The 15,657-nt window shown below is 41.7% G+C and overlaps 1 protein-coding gene across 1 annotated transcript in view; it reads left to right on the top strand.

Annotated features, from left to right (window-relative positions):
• The window catches only part of CHPT1 (choline phosphotransferase 1), a 29,423-nt gene that overhangs the window by 3,291 nt on the left and 10,475 nt on the right, over positions 1-15,657 (top strand). The window contains exons 2-4 of the mRNA XM_038756541.1: positions 6,751-6,898; positions 9,350-9,491; positions 15,234-15,318. Of these exons, the coding sequence (XP_038612469.1) occupies positions 6,751-6,898; positions 9,350-9,491; positions 15,234-15,318 (375 nt within the window). The remainder of the gene's footprint in view (positions 1-6,750; positions 6,899-9,349; positions 9,492-15,233; positions 15,319-15,657) is intronic.

Here is a 15,657-nt window from a genome sequence, read left to right on the forward strand (position 1 = left end):
CATAGAGAGACAGTCCCTACCCAACAGGGGGCTCACAGTCTAGAAGGGGGAGAGATGTGCAAAGCACTGTTCTAAGCGCTGGGGAGGTTACAAGGTGATCAGGTTGGCCCACGGGGGGCTCACGGTCTTCATCCAGGAGGCCTTCCCAGATTGAGCCCCTCTCCATCCCCCCCTCCATCCCCCCATCTTACCTCCTTCCCTTCCCCACAGCACCTGTATATATGTATATATGTTTGTACATATTTTTTTACTCTATTTATTTTATTTGTACATATCTATTCTATTTATTTTATTTTGTTAGTATGTTTGGTTTTGTCTCCCCCTTTTAGACTGTGAGCCCACTGTTGGGTAGGGACTGTCTCTTATGTTGCCAATTTGTACTTCCCAAGCGCTTAGTCCAGTGCTCTGCACACAGTAAGTGCTCAATGAATACGATTGATTGATTTATCCCCATTTTACAGATGAGGGAACTGAGGCCCAGAGAAGTTAAGTGACCTGCCCAGAGTCACACAAGCTGGCAGTTGGCAGAGTCGGGATTTGAACCCATGACCTCTGACTCCAAAGCCTGGGCTCTTTCCACAGAGCCACGCTGCAAACCAACCGACTCTGCCGAGCCTCCTTTTTACAAGAACAGCCTGGGCCAGGCCCCTATTACGATAGACACCCCCGACCCCCTTGTAAAACCTGCCTTCCCCAAGTCTCATTTTGCTTTAATGTCCATGTTATAAGGAGGAAAAGGAATACTTTTCCACTTAAATTCTTCTCCCCACCTCCCCCGGCCAACAAGCCTGGAGAAAATCCTCCAAGATTAGAGCCATGAAGTTTTCCAGGCCTTTCTAAGGGATTATAACCAGGAGGAACAGCGTAATGGAAAGAGCCCGGGCTTGGAAGTCTGAGGCCGTGGGTTCTAATCCCAGCTCCGCCACTTGTAATAATAATCATAATAATGACATTTATTAAGCCCTTACTATGTGCAGAGCACTGTTCTAAGCGCTGGGGAATTTACAAGGTGATCAGGTTGTCCCCTGTGGGGCCCCATTTTACGGATGAGGTAACTGAGGCCCAGAGAAGTTAAGTGACTTGCCCAAAGTCACACAGCTGACGAGTGGTGGAGCCGGGATTTGAACCCATGACCTCTGACTCCAAAGCCCAGGCTCTTTGCACTGAGCCACGCTGCTTGTCTGCCGTGTGACCTTGGGCAAGATGCTTAACTGCTCTGGGCCTCAGTACCTCATCTGTAAAATGGGAATTAAGGCATTGTTGTATCACCTTGTATCCCCCCCAGCGCTTAGAACTGTGCTTTGTACACAGTAAGTGCTTAACAAATGCTATCATTATCATTATTATTATTATTACGGCACTGAACCCCACGTGGGACAACCTGATTACCTTGCATCTGCCCCAGTGCTTAGAACAGTGCTTGGCACATATTAAGCACTTAACAAATACCATTATTATCATTATAGCCCCCAATTTGTAACTGGCACTGGCATTTAGCCACGTTCAAAATAACGGTCATAAGAATTTGGGATTTGGGCCAGATGACTGGGCAGTGTTAAGCATCGAAAGTTATATAGTAGTAATAATTGTGATATTTGCAAGTATGTACTGTGTTCCAAGCACCGTGCTAAGCACTGGGGGGATACAAGCAAATCGAGTCAGACACAATCCCTGGCCACCACGAGGCTCACGGTCTTAATCCCCATTTTACAGATGAGGCAACTGAGGCACAGAAAAGTAAAGTGACTCTACCAAGGTCATACATACAGAAGATGCGTCAGAGTTGCCATTAAAACCCATGTCCATTTGACTCCCGGGACTGTACTTTATCCACTTAGATCTCACCGCTTCTGTTGGAAATATTATACTCTCTAAAGTGAGCCTGACAGCAATGATACAGCTTGGCTTCCAGTTAACAATTCACTGGGGATTCCCCTCCCTGCCGTGATTTTTGTTTGTAGAGAAGTCGATAGGAAGTGGTTTTCACGTTGATAACAAAAAGCAGAGAGTTGCAGTTTGAAAACTTTTAACTGGGCAGCATTTTATTAGATGAGGTGTGGCATGTTAGGAGAACTAGTTTTGACTAGCTGTTACTGCCTCCGACAAGTTGAGTCAGTGCAATGTCCTAAATGTATAGGAATTGGGCTGTTTAAAGTGGAGAGTTGATACATGGGGTAATGATGTGAAAGTTTGGGCTTCTCAAATTTTCACTGTATTTTTCATATTTCTTTGAAGGGGGAATAATAGTTCAGGACTTGAAGGTCAAAAAGTAGAGTGTAAACTTTTCAAGGATAGGGACTGTGTGTTTTTCTAGTGCCTGCTCCCAAGTGTCTACTTCAGTGTTCTTCACAGAGATGATCAGATAGTGATGAAGAAAGAAATATACACTTCATTTGGTCTCTTTGATTAAATATCTATGTAAAATATTTGTATAAACTTTCCCATTGGTATGACTTTTTTAAAAAAAACTTTTTGGTATCTGGGGCTTTTTTTAGTTATTTCGAAACTCCTAGGAGTTTGGAGATTTTTGAAAGCATTTTTAGTGTCTAGTTGACTCAGGGCCTCATTTTTACCCTCACTTGAGATTAGAGTTTATAGATGAATGTAGCCAGAATTATTTTTTTGCCAGAGTTACCACCCTCTATGCCACCAGGACCAAGAGGGACCATCCTTTGGGCGTCATTTGTCTGTATGACCTATTTCCCCATTATTTGACTTTAATAAACAAACACTTAACACGCTTAACAAATACCATCATCATTATTATTATTATTATTATTATTAACCCCATAGTCCACAAATGGTAATGATCGTCAGTCATTCATTCAATCAATCGTATTTACCGAGCGCTTACTGTGTGCAGAGTATTCTACTAAGCACTTGGGAGAGTACAGTATAATGACAGACACATTCCCTGCCCACAAAGAGCTTACAGTCTAGGGAGGGAGACAGATATTAATATAAATAAATTACAGATATGTACACAAGTATTATGGGGCTGGGAGGGGGAATGAATAAAGGGAGTGAGTCAGGGCAATGCAGAAGGGAGAGGGAGAAGAGGAAAGGGGGCTTGTGTGCACAGCACTCTTCTAATGCTTGGGAGAGTACAGTATAATAATTGGTAGGCATATTCTCGGCCCTCAAAGTTTACAGTCTAGTGGGGAGACAGATATTAAAATTATAGATACGCACATAACTGCTATGAGGCTGAGGGTGGGTGAGTAAAGGGTGATGCTGACCGGAAAGTGGGGGAAATGAGGGCTTAATTGGGGAAGGCCTCTTGGGAGATGTGATTTTAATAAGGTTTTGAAGATGATGATTGATAGTACTGTATTAGTAGTGGGAAATGCTTTCCAAGATAGTGTTATGGTAATTCCCATGTACTTACCTAAAAACCTTCTTTTTTCTTACCTGAGAAGGGAAAATTGGCAGAGCTACGAATGATTTGTGCAGTGTTGATCTACACTGAATCAAGATAAACATCAAGGAAGACTTTATTCATAGATTAGGCTAGTAGCTGCTCCGTACAAAGATAATTACACTTTAAAAAGACAGTAACTTAGACTGAAGATTAATTACAATTAAGACTTCTTAATATCCACTTTGGGTCACCTTCATATTTTAGTCAGGTTCATCGTCGTCTGGCCAGTTACAGAGTGAGTTTTGTGTGTGAGACTGGGGAGGTGGGGAACAGGTTGCAATTGATCAAGGAATTTGAAATCAGTAGGGGAATTCAGAAGGTAGGTTTATTCGATGGAGAACTGTGAGATTTGATTATCTTTTTCAAATAATCCTTTAGAGAACGTAGGACTCCATGGTTTTTCTTTCATCCTTTCATCCCTTTGAGATAGAAGCACTCACTCATATGTACATATTTCAGGGTAGGCAAAGAAGACCAAGAAAAGTTAAGTGTCTTGTCAAGGTTCACCTAGTGAGGCAAGGCTCTATCAGCACCAGTTCCACTCTGCAATATTGAATCTGCTGCTTCAGTGTAAAATTCCAGCCTATGGTTCACAGTAACTTTCAGGAGTTTATGATTAACTGAAGAATTTTAGAGTGAAGTTTGAAATAAAGTATTTAAAGTAGAGCACTTACTTGAATTTGCATGAAATAAACTGAAGTTGGCTTCACATTGCAAATCAATTAATCGTGTTGAGGTTTTACTGTGTGCAGAGCACAGGATAATAGAGTTGGCAGACATAACAGGATAATAGAGTTGGTAGACATAACAGGATAATAGAGTTGGTAGACATAATCCCTGCGGACAAGCAACTCAGTGTAACTGATGTTTGGATAGCTGGATTCATTGTGATTAGTCATTCACACTGATTGTTTAAACAAGTCAGATTCACTATTGTGGAACCTTTGAAACCTATTAGATTTGCTCCTCACATCTCCACTCCCTCCCATCACCTCCTCCTCTCCTTTTAAGTATTCAGACCTGTATTTCCCAGTAATAATTTCGAAGCCAAGATGACCCTGTATTCTTCAAACATTTTTCTCCAGATAAGCTTATTGGAACAATGTTAAAAACCCTGTTTCTCTCCCTTTTCTTCCTCTTCTTGTTTCTGCACGCATCCATTTTGAAAGCCATATGAGCCAAAGTAAATTATTAGCAATTGAGAAAAATAACTAGATTTGTGGTATCAGGACTGATTTTTTGAATTGAATTCTTTGATCTAATATTTAAGGACATTTCAAGTGTCTAGTATAATGCTTTTCATACTTTGATAAATCAGTGGTATTTATTGAGCACTCACGGTGTACAGAACACTGTACTAAGCACTTGGGAGAGTACAGTACAACACAGTTGGTACCCCCGTTCCCTGCCCACAATGAGCTTACAGTCTAGAGGGGGATAAAAACTGTTAGCAAAATCCAACTCCTTAAGAAGTCAGCACTGCTTCATTTACACATATGTTCATAAAATTGTGTCTGTCTAGGTAAGAAAAAAACCCCAAAACAAGGAAATAATTAACTTTTAATTTAGGATCTAGGAAGCCATGGTCTTCACTCCTCACCACTCTCCTTTCACAGTGAGATTCCTGGGGCAATAGAGTGCATGTTGCCACCCCCAGGGCAACAGTTTGCCAGGGAACCACATTCCCCAGGGGATGATTTGTTAGGAATCCCGAAAAACTGCTCTTTACCATTTAAGGAGTAACACTGTTTCTGGATAACATGTCCATTGAACTGACAGAAAACTCACATTACTTCTCATGTAGGGCAAGACTATGACAGTTAAACTCTAAACCCCTAGGAGCCTCACTGTACAGGGTGGTGTATTCAGTCAATCGTGGATATTGACGACTGATTCCACAATGATGTGTATGTGAAGATTTTTCATAACCTATTCTTCAGATGAAATGAAAAACATAGATGCTTAAATATTCTGCAGTGATATTATCTAACAAAAACTCCTCACTATTGGCTTTAAAGCTCTCCATCACCTTGCCCCCTCCTCCCTTCTCTCCTACAGCCCAGAGCACACACTCTGCTCCTCTGGGCTGCTAACCTCCTCACTGTGCCTCGTTCTCGCCTGTCCCGCCGTCAACCCCTGGCCCACATCCTAACTCTGGCCTGGAATGCCCTCTCTCCTCAAATCTGCCAAACTATCACTCTCCCCCTCTTCAAAGCCGTACTGAAGGTGCACTTCCTCCAAGATGCCTTCCCAGACAAAGCCCCACTTTTCCTCAGCTCCCACTCCCATGTCACCCTCGCCCCTTCCCACAGCACTTATGTTTATATAATTCTATTCATTTACATTGATGCCTGTTTACTCCCCCACGACCCCCAGACTTTGAGCCCGTTGTGGGCAGGGATCGTCTCTCTCGATTGCTGTATTGTACTTTCCAATAATAGTGCACAGTAAGCGCTCAATAAATATGATTGAATGAATATTGATGACAACGTTGTAACTCTTTTTTTCCCCATTATAATGCAAGCAATCAGACAGAGCCCTGAATTTGAGGGACAGAGAAGGCACCTTGAGTTAGATAACTTAATTCACTTCCTCATATTTAATATGAGGAAATGATGGCGATCCTGTCAAATACTTAGAAAATGTAATTCTTGTTTAATGATCCAGCAGACCAAACCTCCAAAAAAAAAGTAGACGGTACTTGATAATAATAAATTCAATCTAGTCACTAGGGCTGAATCTAGAGTAATAGTCTGATGGGGGAAAGAATTGTGGCTTGAGAAGGATGGTGACAGAAAACACAGAATTAGCTTTTAAAAATTGTATTTATTCTCTAATCTCTCCATAGCTTTTTCCAGTAGTCTCAAACGAGAGGACATGTAGAGTGACAAATAGAAAATCTGCAGTGAGGCCAGGGAGGGTCTTAAAAGTTCCCAGTGCAATGCTGTCAATCATGGGAGCCAACAGATGTCTGATACTAATTCAGTTATCTCTCATACTGCAGCTACGGTTCAGCTTAGCCCCGCTGCACTTCAGTACCTATCTGTAGTTTATATTAATGTCTGTCTCCCCCTCTAGACTGCAAGCTTCTTGTGGGCAGGAAACGTGTTTACTAATTCTCTTGTACTCCTCCAAGTGCTTGGTACAGTGTTTTCCACACAGTAAGCGCCCAAATACTTTTGATTGATTGTCAGTTTCAACAGTATTCATTGAGAACATTGTACTGGATACTCAGGAAACGTATCAAAGAAGGGAAATACGTGATCCCTTTCTTTGAAGAGCATATAGTAGTTAAAACTAATAGTTTTATTTTATTTTATTTATTTTAGGCACCATTTTGGACATTCCTCTTGTGTGCACTGGGACTCTTTATCTATCAGGCACTAGATGCTATTGACGGGAAACAAGCCAGAAGGACAAATAGTTGTTCCCCTTTAGGAGAACTTTTTGACCACGGTTGTGATTCTGTTTCCGCAGGTAAGCTAACACCTTTTTCATTTTCTTCTTTAAGCAGGAAATTGCCTGAAGCCTATTAAGGAGCTGAATCTTAAATTTGTTTTTAAAAAGGAGATAGCTCTAAGTAGGGAGAACCACAACTTTTAAGCAGTACCTTTGTGGGAACCTGAATGGTCACATCACCTTGGATCAAACATGCATAGGAAAATGGTTTGGGACTGTTTTCTGACTGTGTTGTGTGTCTTCTCTTTGTGTTGGCTGTTTCCATACAATGGATGGTACATATATGAACCTTGGGTTAATGGGCATGTGCTTTTTTATGGGTTATTATTATTATTATCATTATAATTGTCATCATGGGAGTTAAAAGGATGTAGAGGGAAAACCTTGGTATGTTAGAGGATAGTACAGCCTTAACTATTAGAATGGATGTCAAGCCAGGCAGCCAGCACATGGTTTCTCCAAGCAGTGGGTTGCCACTGGTCTGACCCGGGAATGGCATTTCTTATAATGTTCTGTTAACATTTTTGAGAAATTGGAGGCAATTCTTGGTTCTTTAACCAGCTGTCTTTATTACATTGGAGATTTTTTGTTCCTATGCCCTCACTGGGCCCTACTTTCACAAACTTTTGAGGCCAATAACAAGATGCCTTAAAAATTAAAAATGACATAGTGAATTCAGGGATATTGTGGCTGCTGAATTAGCCATCAGGGCCGTTTAATCAGTCAGTCAATCAGTGGTATTTATTGAGCAGTTTGTGCAGAGCACTGTACTGAGCATTGAGATGACTCTGGGTTGCCAGACAGCAGTCGTTAAGTTATGCGGCTGTCATCTGTGCCCTGCTCAGCAAAGCCATGTTGCTGAGAGAATTGCCTCAGTGCTGGAGAGCTGAAGGCGTCCCCAGTATTCATTGTGGGTAAATCGTGTCCTGCATATGGATCATAGGTGATGTTGTTGAAGCTACTCAAGAAGCTGGGTGTGTCTGCAATCTTCTGTAGTAAGTCCAGATCGCACAACAATCTAGGAGATTAGATGCCCAGTAGCCCTTAACAGCCTTCAAACTTGGCATGGCACTGGATATGCAGTTGTTGCCAAATTGCCATAGTAACATGGGTCGACACTTTGTAGCATCCTACTGCCATTTGGAGCTCAGCATGCTGTTACACAGAGTCAGCCCATGTTACTCTCTATCACAGTGAGTGGAAAAATGACCACCGCATATCTGTTCTTTGGGCTGGATTTCTACGACTAAGCCACACGTCCATAGAGTTATTTTAAGTAGCTTGGTTTTATTCTTTAAAATATGAAAGAGTAAAGCACAGAGCTTTTAAAAATACTTGGTTTCTCTGAGAGTTGTCAAAATATTTGTAGAGGGTTTTACAAGTTTTGTAGACTGATATTCCACTAACTCTGCTAGACACCATTCCGTATAAAAAAGGGGAAGTGGTGTTAGAGGGCTTCCAGGTGGCAGTTGACGGGAGAGTTAAGGCACGAGGAGAAAGCCTGGAGGAAAAAGGGTAAGGATGGGACCTAGACCCTCTTGACTCTCCTCTTGAACCCTTTTCTAGGCCTCCTTCTAGACTTCTGTGACCCATTTGCTCCCTCTGGGGCTAGCGGGGTATGTGCTTGTGGGTGTGTGTGTGTGTTCACACACACTCCCCTGCAGAGTACTTCATTCAATCGTATTTATTGAGCGCTTACTGTGTGCAGAGCACTGAACTAAGCACTTGGGAAGTACAAGTCGGCAGCACATAGAGACGGTCCCTACCCAACAGCGGGCTCACAGTCACACCTTCTATAGCTACACATCTGTGTAGCTATTCTTGACATTCAAAGATGACTCCACGGAGTGTGAATTTACCAGCAGTGATTGAAAAGGTCAGTGCACGGCCTCTACCTCCCTGGACATTCCTGAGGGCTGTCTGTTACTTGTTTGTGGTTTGCAGCACCTGACACTGGCTTTGGTTTCTCTACCACTCTGTCAAAGCTTCTGCTTCGCAATGCATAATCTTTTTTTGGAGGACACTACACTGCAGGAGCAAAGTTACCAGTGACGTCCTCTGGGCTTGATTTGGTTTGAGTGAGCCCTGTTCTTCACAAAAGGGTTGCTCAGACGCCCAAGATGTCATTAAAGTGTGCTGCTGTCTCAGATACCAGACAACCACCTGGGATACCTGCCTGGGTAGCCATAGTGTGATTTACTGGGATATAGTATTCACAGTAAAGCTGCACATTTCAAATGTTGTTTCAGTCAGATTCTGGCTCATTACCTAGGATGGGCCTTTTAAAACACATAGGAAAGATATTACTGAATAATACCTTATTATTACACAAACATTACACAAATTTTGTGCTCTTAAGTGATGTAAATATAATATGCTACAGAAAAAATAAAGATTTTTTGAATTGCTTTTGCAAAGATTGGATTACCTGGCTTATCATTAATAGCACTAAAACTTTATTTCTTTCAGTATTTGTGGCCGTTGGAGCCTGCATTTCTATTCGCTTGGGAACAAATCCTGACTGGCTGTTTTTCTGTTGTTTTATTGGAATGTTCATGTTTTATTGTGCCCATTGGCAGACCTATGTATCGGGCATGTTGAGATTTGGAAAGTAAGTATGCTGCATTGATAAATGTCAGTGTTTGAATAGATGTGTTGCAGGATTTTGCTAACTCATAATTATCTCTGCAAAGACCCCCCCACAAAAAAGAGAGATGCTCTCAGTTATACTCTGATGCCTGGGGAACCAATTCTTGTTTCCAGCAGTAGTTCAAGAGACTAGAGGAGGCCCAAGTGGTAGTTTAGTTTATATTGGGAAAACTTTTCCCAGGTTCCAATTAGTTTAATCAATCAATCAATCAATCGTATTTATTGAGCGCTTACTATGTGCAGAGCAATGTACTAAGCGCTTGGGAAGTACAAATTGGCAACACATAGAGACAGTCCCTACCCAACAGTGGGCTCACAGTCTAAAAGGGGGAGACAGAGAACAGAACCAAACATACCAACAAAATAGGATAAATAGGATAGAAATGTACAAGTAAAATAAATAAATAAATAGAGTAATAAATATGTACAACCATATATACATATATACAGTTTAAGCTATGTCACTGCTGCCCTCCCTCAAACACTCTCCAGAGCAACATCCTCCTCAGTAACATAGTATAATCTTATTTATCCTAATTGATCAAAAGTAGACACTAGCCGGCAAGGTCTTAAGGAGAAAAGGGGGGAGAGATTGGGGATTTAGCAGGGAGTTAAAGGTCTTGAATACCTGGTGGGGCCACAGCAGTAAAAGAAGGAGGAGAAGTAAATTGCTGAGCAACAGAAGGGCAGAAGTGTAGCAAAGAAAAATTCATTTAAAATGGCATGTCAGGCTGGTGTCTGGATTTCTGCCAACAGCACTCTGCAGGAGGGGAAGAACCGTGCTGGGGTGTAGTAGTGTGAGTTTGACGGAGACGGGTGGGCAAGGGAGTTGTTTGGTGGAGAAATTGTGCTCAGATTATGAGTCCTGTGAGGGACAGGAACTGTCTGATCTAAATTAATTTGCCCCAGTATGTGGTACATAATCAGTGCTTTAATACAATTATTGTGAATAGCAACAAATATTCTTGATTGATTGAAAAGTAGTTTAAGCGAGATCATTGTTCCATTAAGCCTGGCATGGTTATTCAGGGATCTACCATCTCTAGATCTTGGTTTATGTATATTATAATATTTTAACTAGCACAGGGTACTTCAGTTGAGTGAAAAACCTAATAAGACACCTTCTTCTCTTCTGAAAGGTTTCTGGCAGTTTTAAAATTTCTTGGATTGGTTTGATTACTGTGTGAATTGGTAAAACACTGAGGCTCAGTTCAGAGATAAGCAATTTAAAACCCAACATTAGAAGGCCTGAATCAATTCGTGGCATAGTGAATAGAGCACGGGTCTAGGAATCAGAAGTTTAGGGGTTCTAATCCTGGCTCTGCCACTTGTCCGCTGTGTGGCCTTGGGCAAGTCACTTAACTTCCCTGTGCCTGTTACCTCATCGGTAAAATGGGGATTAAGACTGTGAGCCCCACGAGGACGTGGAATGTGTCCAACCTGATTTGCTTTTATCCACCCCAGTGCTTAGTATAATGCCTGGTACATAGTAAATGCTTAATAAATGCCATAATTAAATGGTAATCCCTGGCTTCTGGCATTGAGAGTAAGAAATAACAAAGCAAGCCCATGGAGTGAAGGAACCGAGATGGTTAAAGCTTGCTGAGTAGCCCCTGGTGGGATGGAACTACATTATGTGTCACTTCTAATGGGGCAGGGCGAGTCCAGTCTAGAGTCCTGCACCGGTACTATAGTTAATGCTCACACCCGTGGACTAACTGGTTTGATATGCAGTTTGGTACTGTCACCTGCAGATATCTATGGGCCTGATACAGAGCATTTCTTTGTATGTGGAAGACCTGTAGACTCCACTACAGAACAGCTACTCTTGATATCCTGATAGGACCAAGGCTCTGCAGGGGGCAGATGAACAGGGCTGGGAGAGAGGGTAAAAGAGGAAGGGGCGGCACCTCAGGAAGGCCCACAAGCCTCCTCCTGGCTAATTTTAATTCCAGGTGCTCTGATGGCAGCTCCTCACACTCTAAGTAATATCTGTGGTATTTAACTGCTTACTAGATCTGTACTACTCTACTAAGCGCTGGAGTAGATACAAGATAAATCAAGTCTGAGAAAGTCCCAGGCCCACATGGGGTTCACAATCTAAAGGGGGAAAGAAGCAGGCATTTAATCCCCATTTTAAAGGTGAGGAAACTGAGGCTCAGGGAAGTTAAGTGACTTAATTGCCACAAAGTAGGCAATGGGTTAGAATCCAAGTCCTTTGACTTTCAGCTCCATGCTGTTCCTACTAACCCGCGCTGCATTTGAGTGCGGCGCCAGCTGACCTTACCTACACCCAGGCCCTGATAATCCATCCATCTTGGTTGTGGGTTCAGGTGGATTGGGTCAGGTAAAATGCAGAAATGCGGGTCTCCAGCCATTCATTCAGTTGTATTTATTGAGTACTTACTGTGTGCAGAACCCTGTACTAAGAACTTCGGAGAGTGCAGTATAACAGACACATTCCCTGCTCATAATGAGTTTACAGTCTAGAGGGGGAATTCAGTCCCTAGCCTAATTAATGGCTTCTGTCCTAGGGGTACTTGCAAATATGATCACTCATTTCAGACATAAGGAGGTGAAAATTCAGTAGTTTCTTGAATGCTTCTATTACCCTTTGTGTTTTCTTTTAGGAAATCACTAGCCTATTGATTTATTATGCCATATTCTCTTCTGTGTTGTACAACTATAAATTATATCAAGTTTGACACATACCCTCTCTCGACTCCACTGCACCCTCCAGCTATTGCCCTATCTCCCTCCTACCAATTCTGTCCAAAGTCCTGGAATGAGTTGTTTACTCCTGCTACATCCACTTCCCCTCCCTGACTCCCTGCATCTATCTTCTGCCCCCTCCACGTCACTGAAACTGATCTCCCCAAGGTCATCAACAACCTCCTGCTTGCCAAATCCAGTGGCCTCTACTCCTTCCTAATCCTCCTTACCTCCTTCCTCTCAGCCTCTGTCTCTCCCCTCTCCAGTTCATCCTTCACTCTGCTGCCTGAGTCATTTTTCTAAAACAGAAGCAGAGAAGCAGCATGGTCTAGTGGAAAGAGCACGGGTCTGGGCGTCACGACCTGGTTTATAATCCCAGCTCTACCACTTGCCTGCTGTGTGACCTTGGGCAAGTCATGTAACTTCTCTGTGCCCGTTTCCCATCCCTAAAATGGGGATTCAGTACCTCTTCTCCCCTTTACTGTGAGCCTTGTGGGGGACAGGGACTGACTGACCTGATTATCTTGTCTGCTATAGTGCTTGGTGCATAGTTAACACTCAAGTAACACAATTGTCATTATCATTCTTCACTCATCTCATGCTTCAGAAGCCTCCAATCGTTGCCCATCCATCACCATATCAAGCAGAAATCCCTCACCATCAACTCTGTCAATGAGTCAGCTCTCTCCCTCCCTATTTTACTTGCTTCTCTCCCACTATAACCCCTTTGCCCACTTCACTTATCTAATACTAGTGTAGTCACGGTGCCTTGTTCTTATGTTTCCTGCCGTTGATCTTGCTAATGTCTTCCCTACATTCTGAAACTGCCTCCTGCTGCACATCGGGCAGACCACTACCCTCCCCGTCTTCAAAGCCCTACTAAACTTAAATCCCCTTCTGGAAGACTTCCCTGAATAATCTCTCATCTCCCCATGCTATTTCCCCTCCCTTGAGCCTATATCCCCTACCTCTTAGGGAACTCACCCCACCCCCTGAGCCACAAAATTTACGTACATATTTTTATGCTACCTATAATTTATTTTAATGTCTGTCTCCCTTGCTAGATTGCAAGCTCCTTTTTTAATACTATTTGTTAAGCACTGACTATGTGCCAGGCACTGTACTTAGCACTGCACAAGCTAATCAGGTTGGACACAGTCCATGTCCCATAAAAAAATCCCCATTTTACAGGTGTGGTAACTGAGGCACGGAGAAGTTAAGTGACTTGCTGCCCAAAGTCACACAGCAGATAAGTGGCATAGCCAGGACTAGAATCCAAGTCCTTAATAACAATAATAATAATAGTAATTGTGGTATTACTCTTCTAAGTGCTGGGGTGAGTAAAAGCAAATCGGGTTGGACACAGCCCCTTTCCCACATGGGGTTCACAGTCTTAATCCCCATTTTTCAGATGAAGTAACTGAGGCACAGAAGAGTGAAGTGACTTGCCCAAGCAGACAAGTGGTGGGTTCTGAATTAGAACCCAGGTCCTTCCGACTCCTTGGCCCACACTCTAACCACTAGGCCTCGTTGCTTCCCATGGCAAGGATTTGTAACCTTTATTGTACTCACTGTACTGTACTCGGTTGTGCTAAGCTTTTAGTACAGTGCTCTGCACACAGTGAGCATTCAGTAAATACCACTGATTGATTTGTTAAATTGGCTTCCTTGGCATAAGGAAAGGAAAAACACAAGAATTCAGATGAAGTTTATCCATGAATTAATTCTTGCCTTGTGTTAAGTCCTCGGAATTAGTATTCTGTACACAGCAAGCACTCAGTGAATACCATTGATTGGTAACAGATCTTAAACGAAGCTCCAGTTCTTCACACAAACCATACATTTTAAAAACAGAGTCTGATTCTGTTGCTATTGAAAATACTGTATTTTTCATCTCTTTTTTTAAATTCATAACTATTCAGTGTGCTCACTCACCTTTCCACACACTTTTGGATTTGAAGGTGAAACTACAATGTGAGGCCAATGAGACTGGGTGATCAAGAATCCCTTTCATACTACCTGTAACCATTGACACTTTCTGTATTTTGTTGTGGTATTTGGTACCTGTGGTGTTTGAGCCATTTTCATTCCGTCTCAAAGACTCCACCCGCTAAGTGAGCATAGATGGGGATGGCACGTGAAAACAGAATGGTTAACCAATATTTTTACATATAAGGGAATACAGGAGTTAAATGGGCACATTCCTTTTAGTTTTCTTGGAAATATTCTGTGAATTATTGTACAAAAAAGAGAATCCTTTAACAGTCTGCCCTTAGGTCTGTTTTCTAGTATTTTTCCCACCAAATGGCACGTTTTCAATGATGAATCTCATTTCTGCATTTTCAGACCACATATTAGTCCCTTCATCAGTCCTCAGTCATTTTATCTCTGACACAAAAGCTAGTAAATAGTCCATTTAATTAAATTGTAAATGATCTTTCTTCAGTTCATCTTAATCAATATAAAAAGAAAAACCCAAACTGTTTTTCTAAATTTCTCTCAATTTACCTGGATGCCCTACTTCTAGTCCTGTCTAGTTCTGCAAATCAAAATTAGCTGAAAGTCCAGTTAAAGAACTTAAAGTTATAGTAAAATAAGAGTAAGAATGACCAAAGTGAGTTTAATCCTGATAATGAGTATTCCGGAATAATTTTATTTTTTTGAAGCTGTTTTAACTATGTTGTCTTATTTTTATATAGTTTAACCCATTTATGTTTTTTAATCAGCTTAGATTTTCTTCCCTCTAATAAAATCTTAGCATCCATATTGTTTGTACTAGATACTGTGTGCAGCAAGTTAGTTATTCTTTTATATAACTCTGTAAAAGCATCAGGGGAGTCCCCTTCATGGCTCTTAATGAAGTAGGTGATTGGCAAAAGACTTGTACTGCCACCTTAAAGTGTTAGCGATTTTCTCACTTATGTTAGAACAGCTGCTGAGATTTCTGAATCTAAATGAGCTCGGCATTTTTTCTTTTCCCTTCGCTCTTTAGGGTGGATGTAACAGAAGTTCAGATAGCTATAATCATTCTCTTTCTGTTATCTGCAGTTGGAGGAACAACAATGTGGGATTACACAGTAAGTCTCATTAAAGATGTGAAATTTGCATTTCTCTGAAGCTGCTTCTCTGGTGTATGAGGATAGAGATATATTGTTCATTTCCTTTTGAAAATCCTAACTTCTACTTAATATTTTGCACTTAACTTGGTTCTTTTCTTCTTTCTTCTCCCTGTACATGCACCCTGTTTCCTATTTTAGGATGCCTTCTTTCCCAAATGCTTCTTTATTGTGATGGTGATTTCCTATGCATGAATTTAATACCCCATAGAGGAAAAAGACCCCATCTGCCTAATATAAACATCAAACCAACTCTCACTATGCCAAGCTCTTGTTACAACTTCAACAAAGAAATTTTAC

Source organism: Tachyglossus aculeatus, chromosome 14 (assembly GCF_015852505.1).
Source record: "Tachyglossus aculeatus isolate mTacAcu1 chromosome 14, mTacAcu1.pri, whole genome shotgun sequence".
Classification (NCBI taxonomy): Eukaryota; Metazoa; Chordata; class Mammalia; order Monotremata; family Tachyglossidae; genus Tachyglossus; species Tachyglossus aculeatus.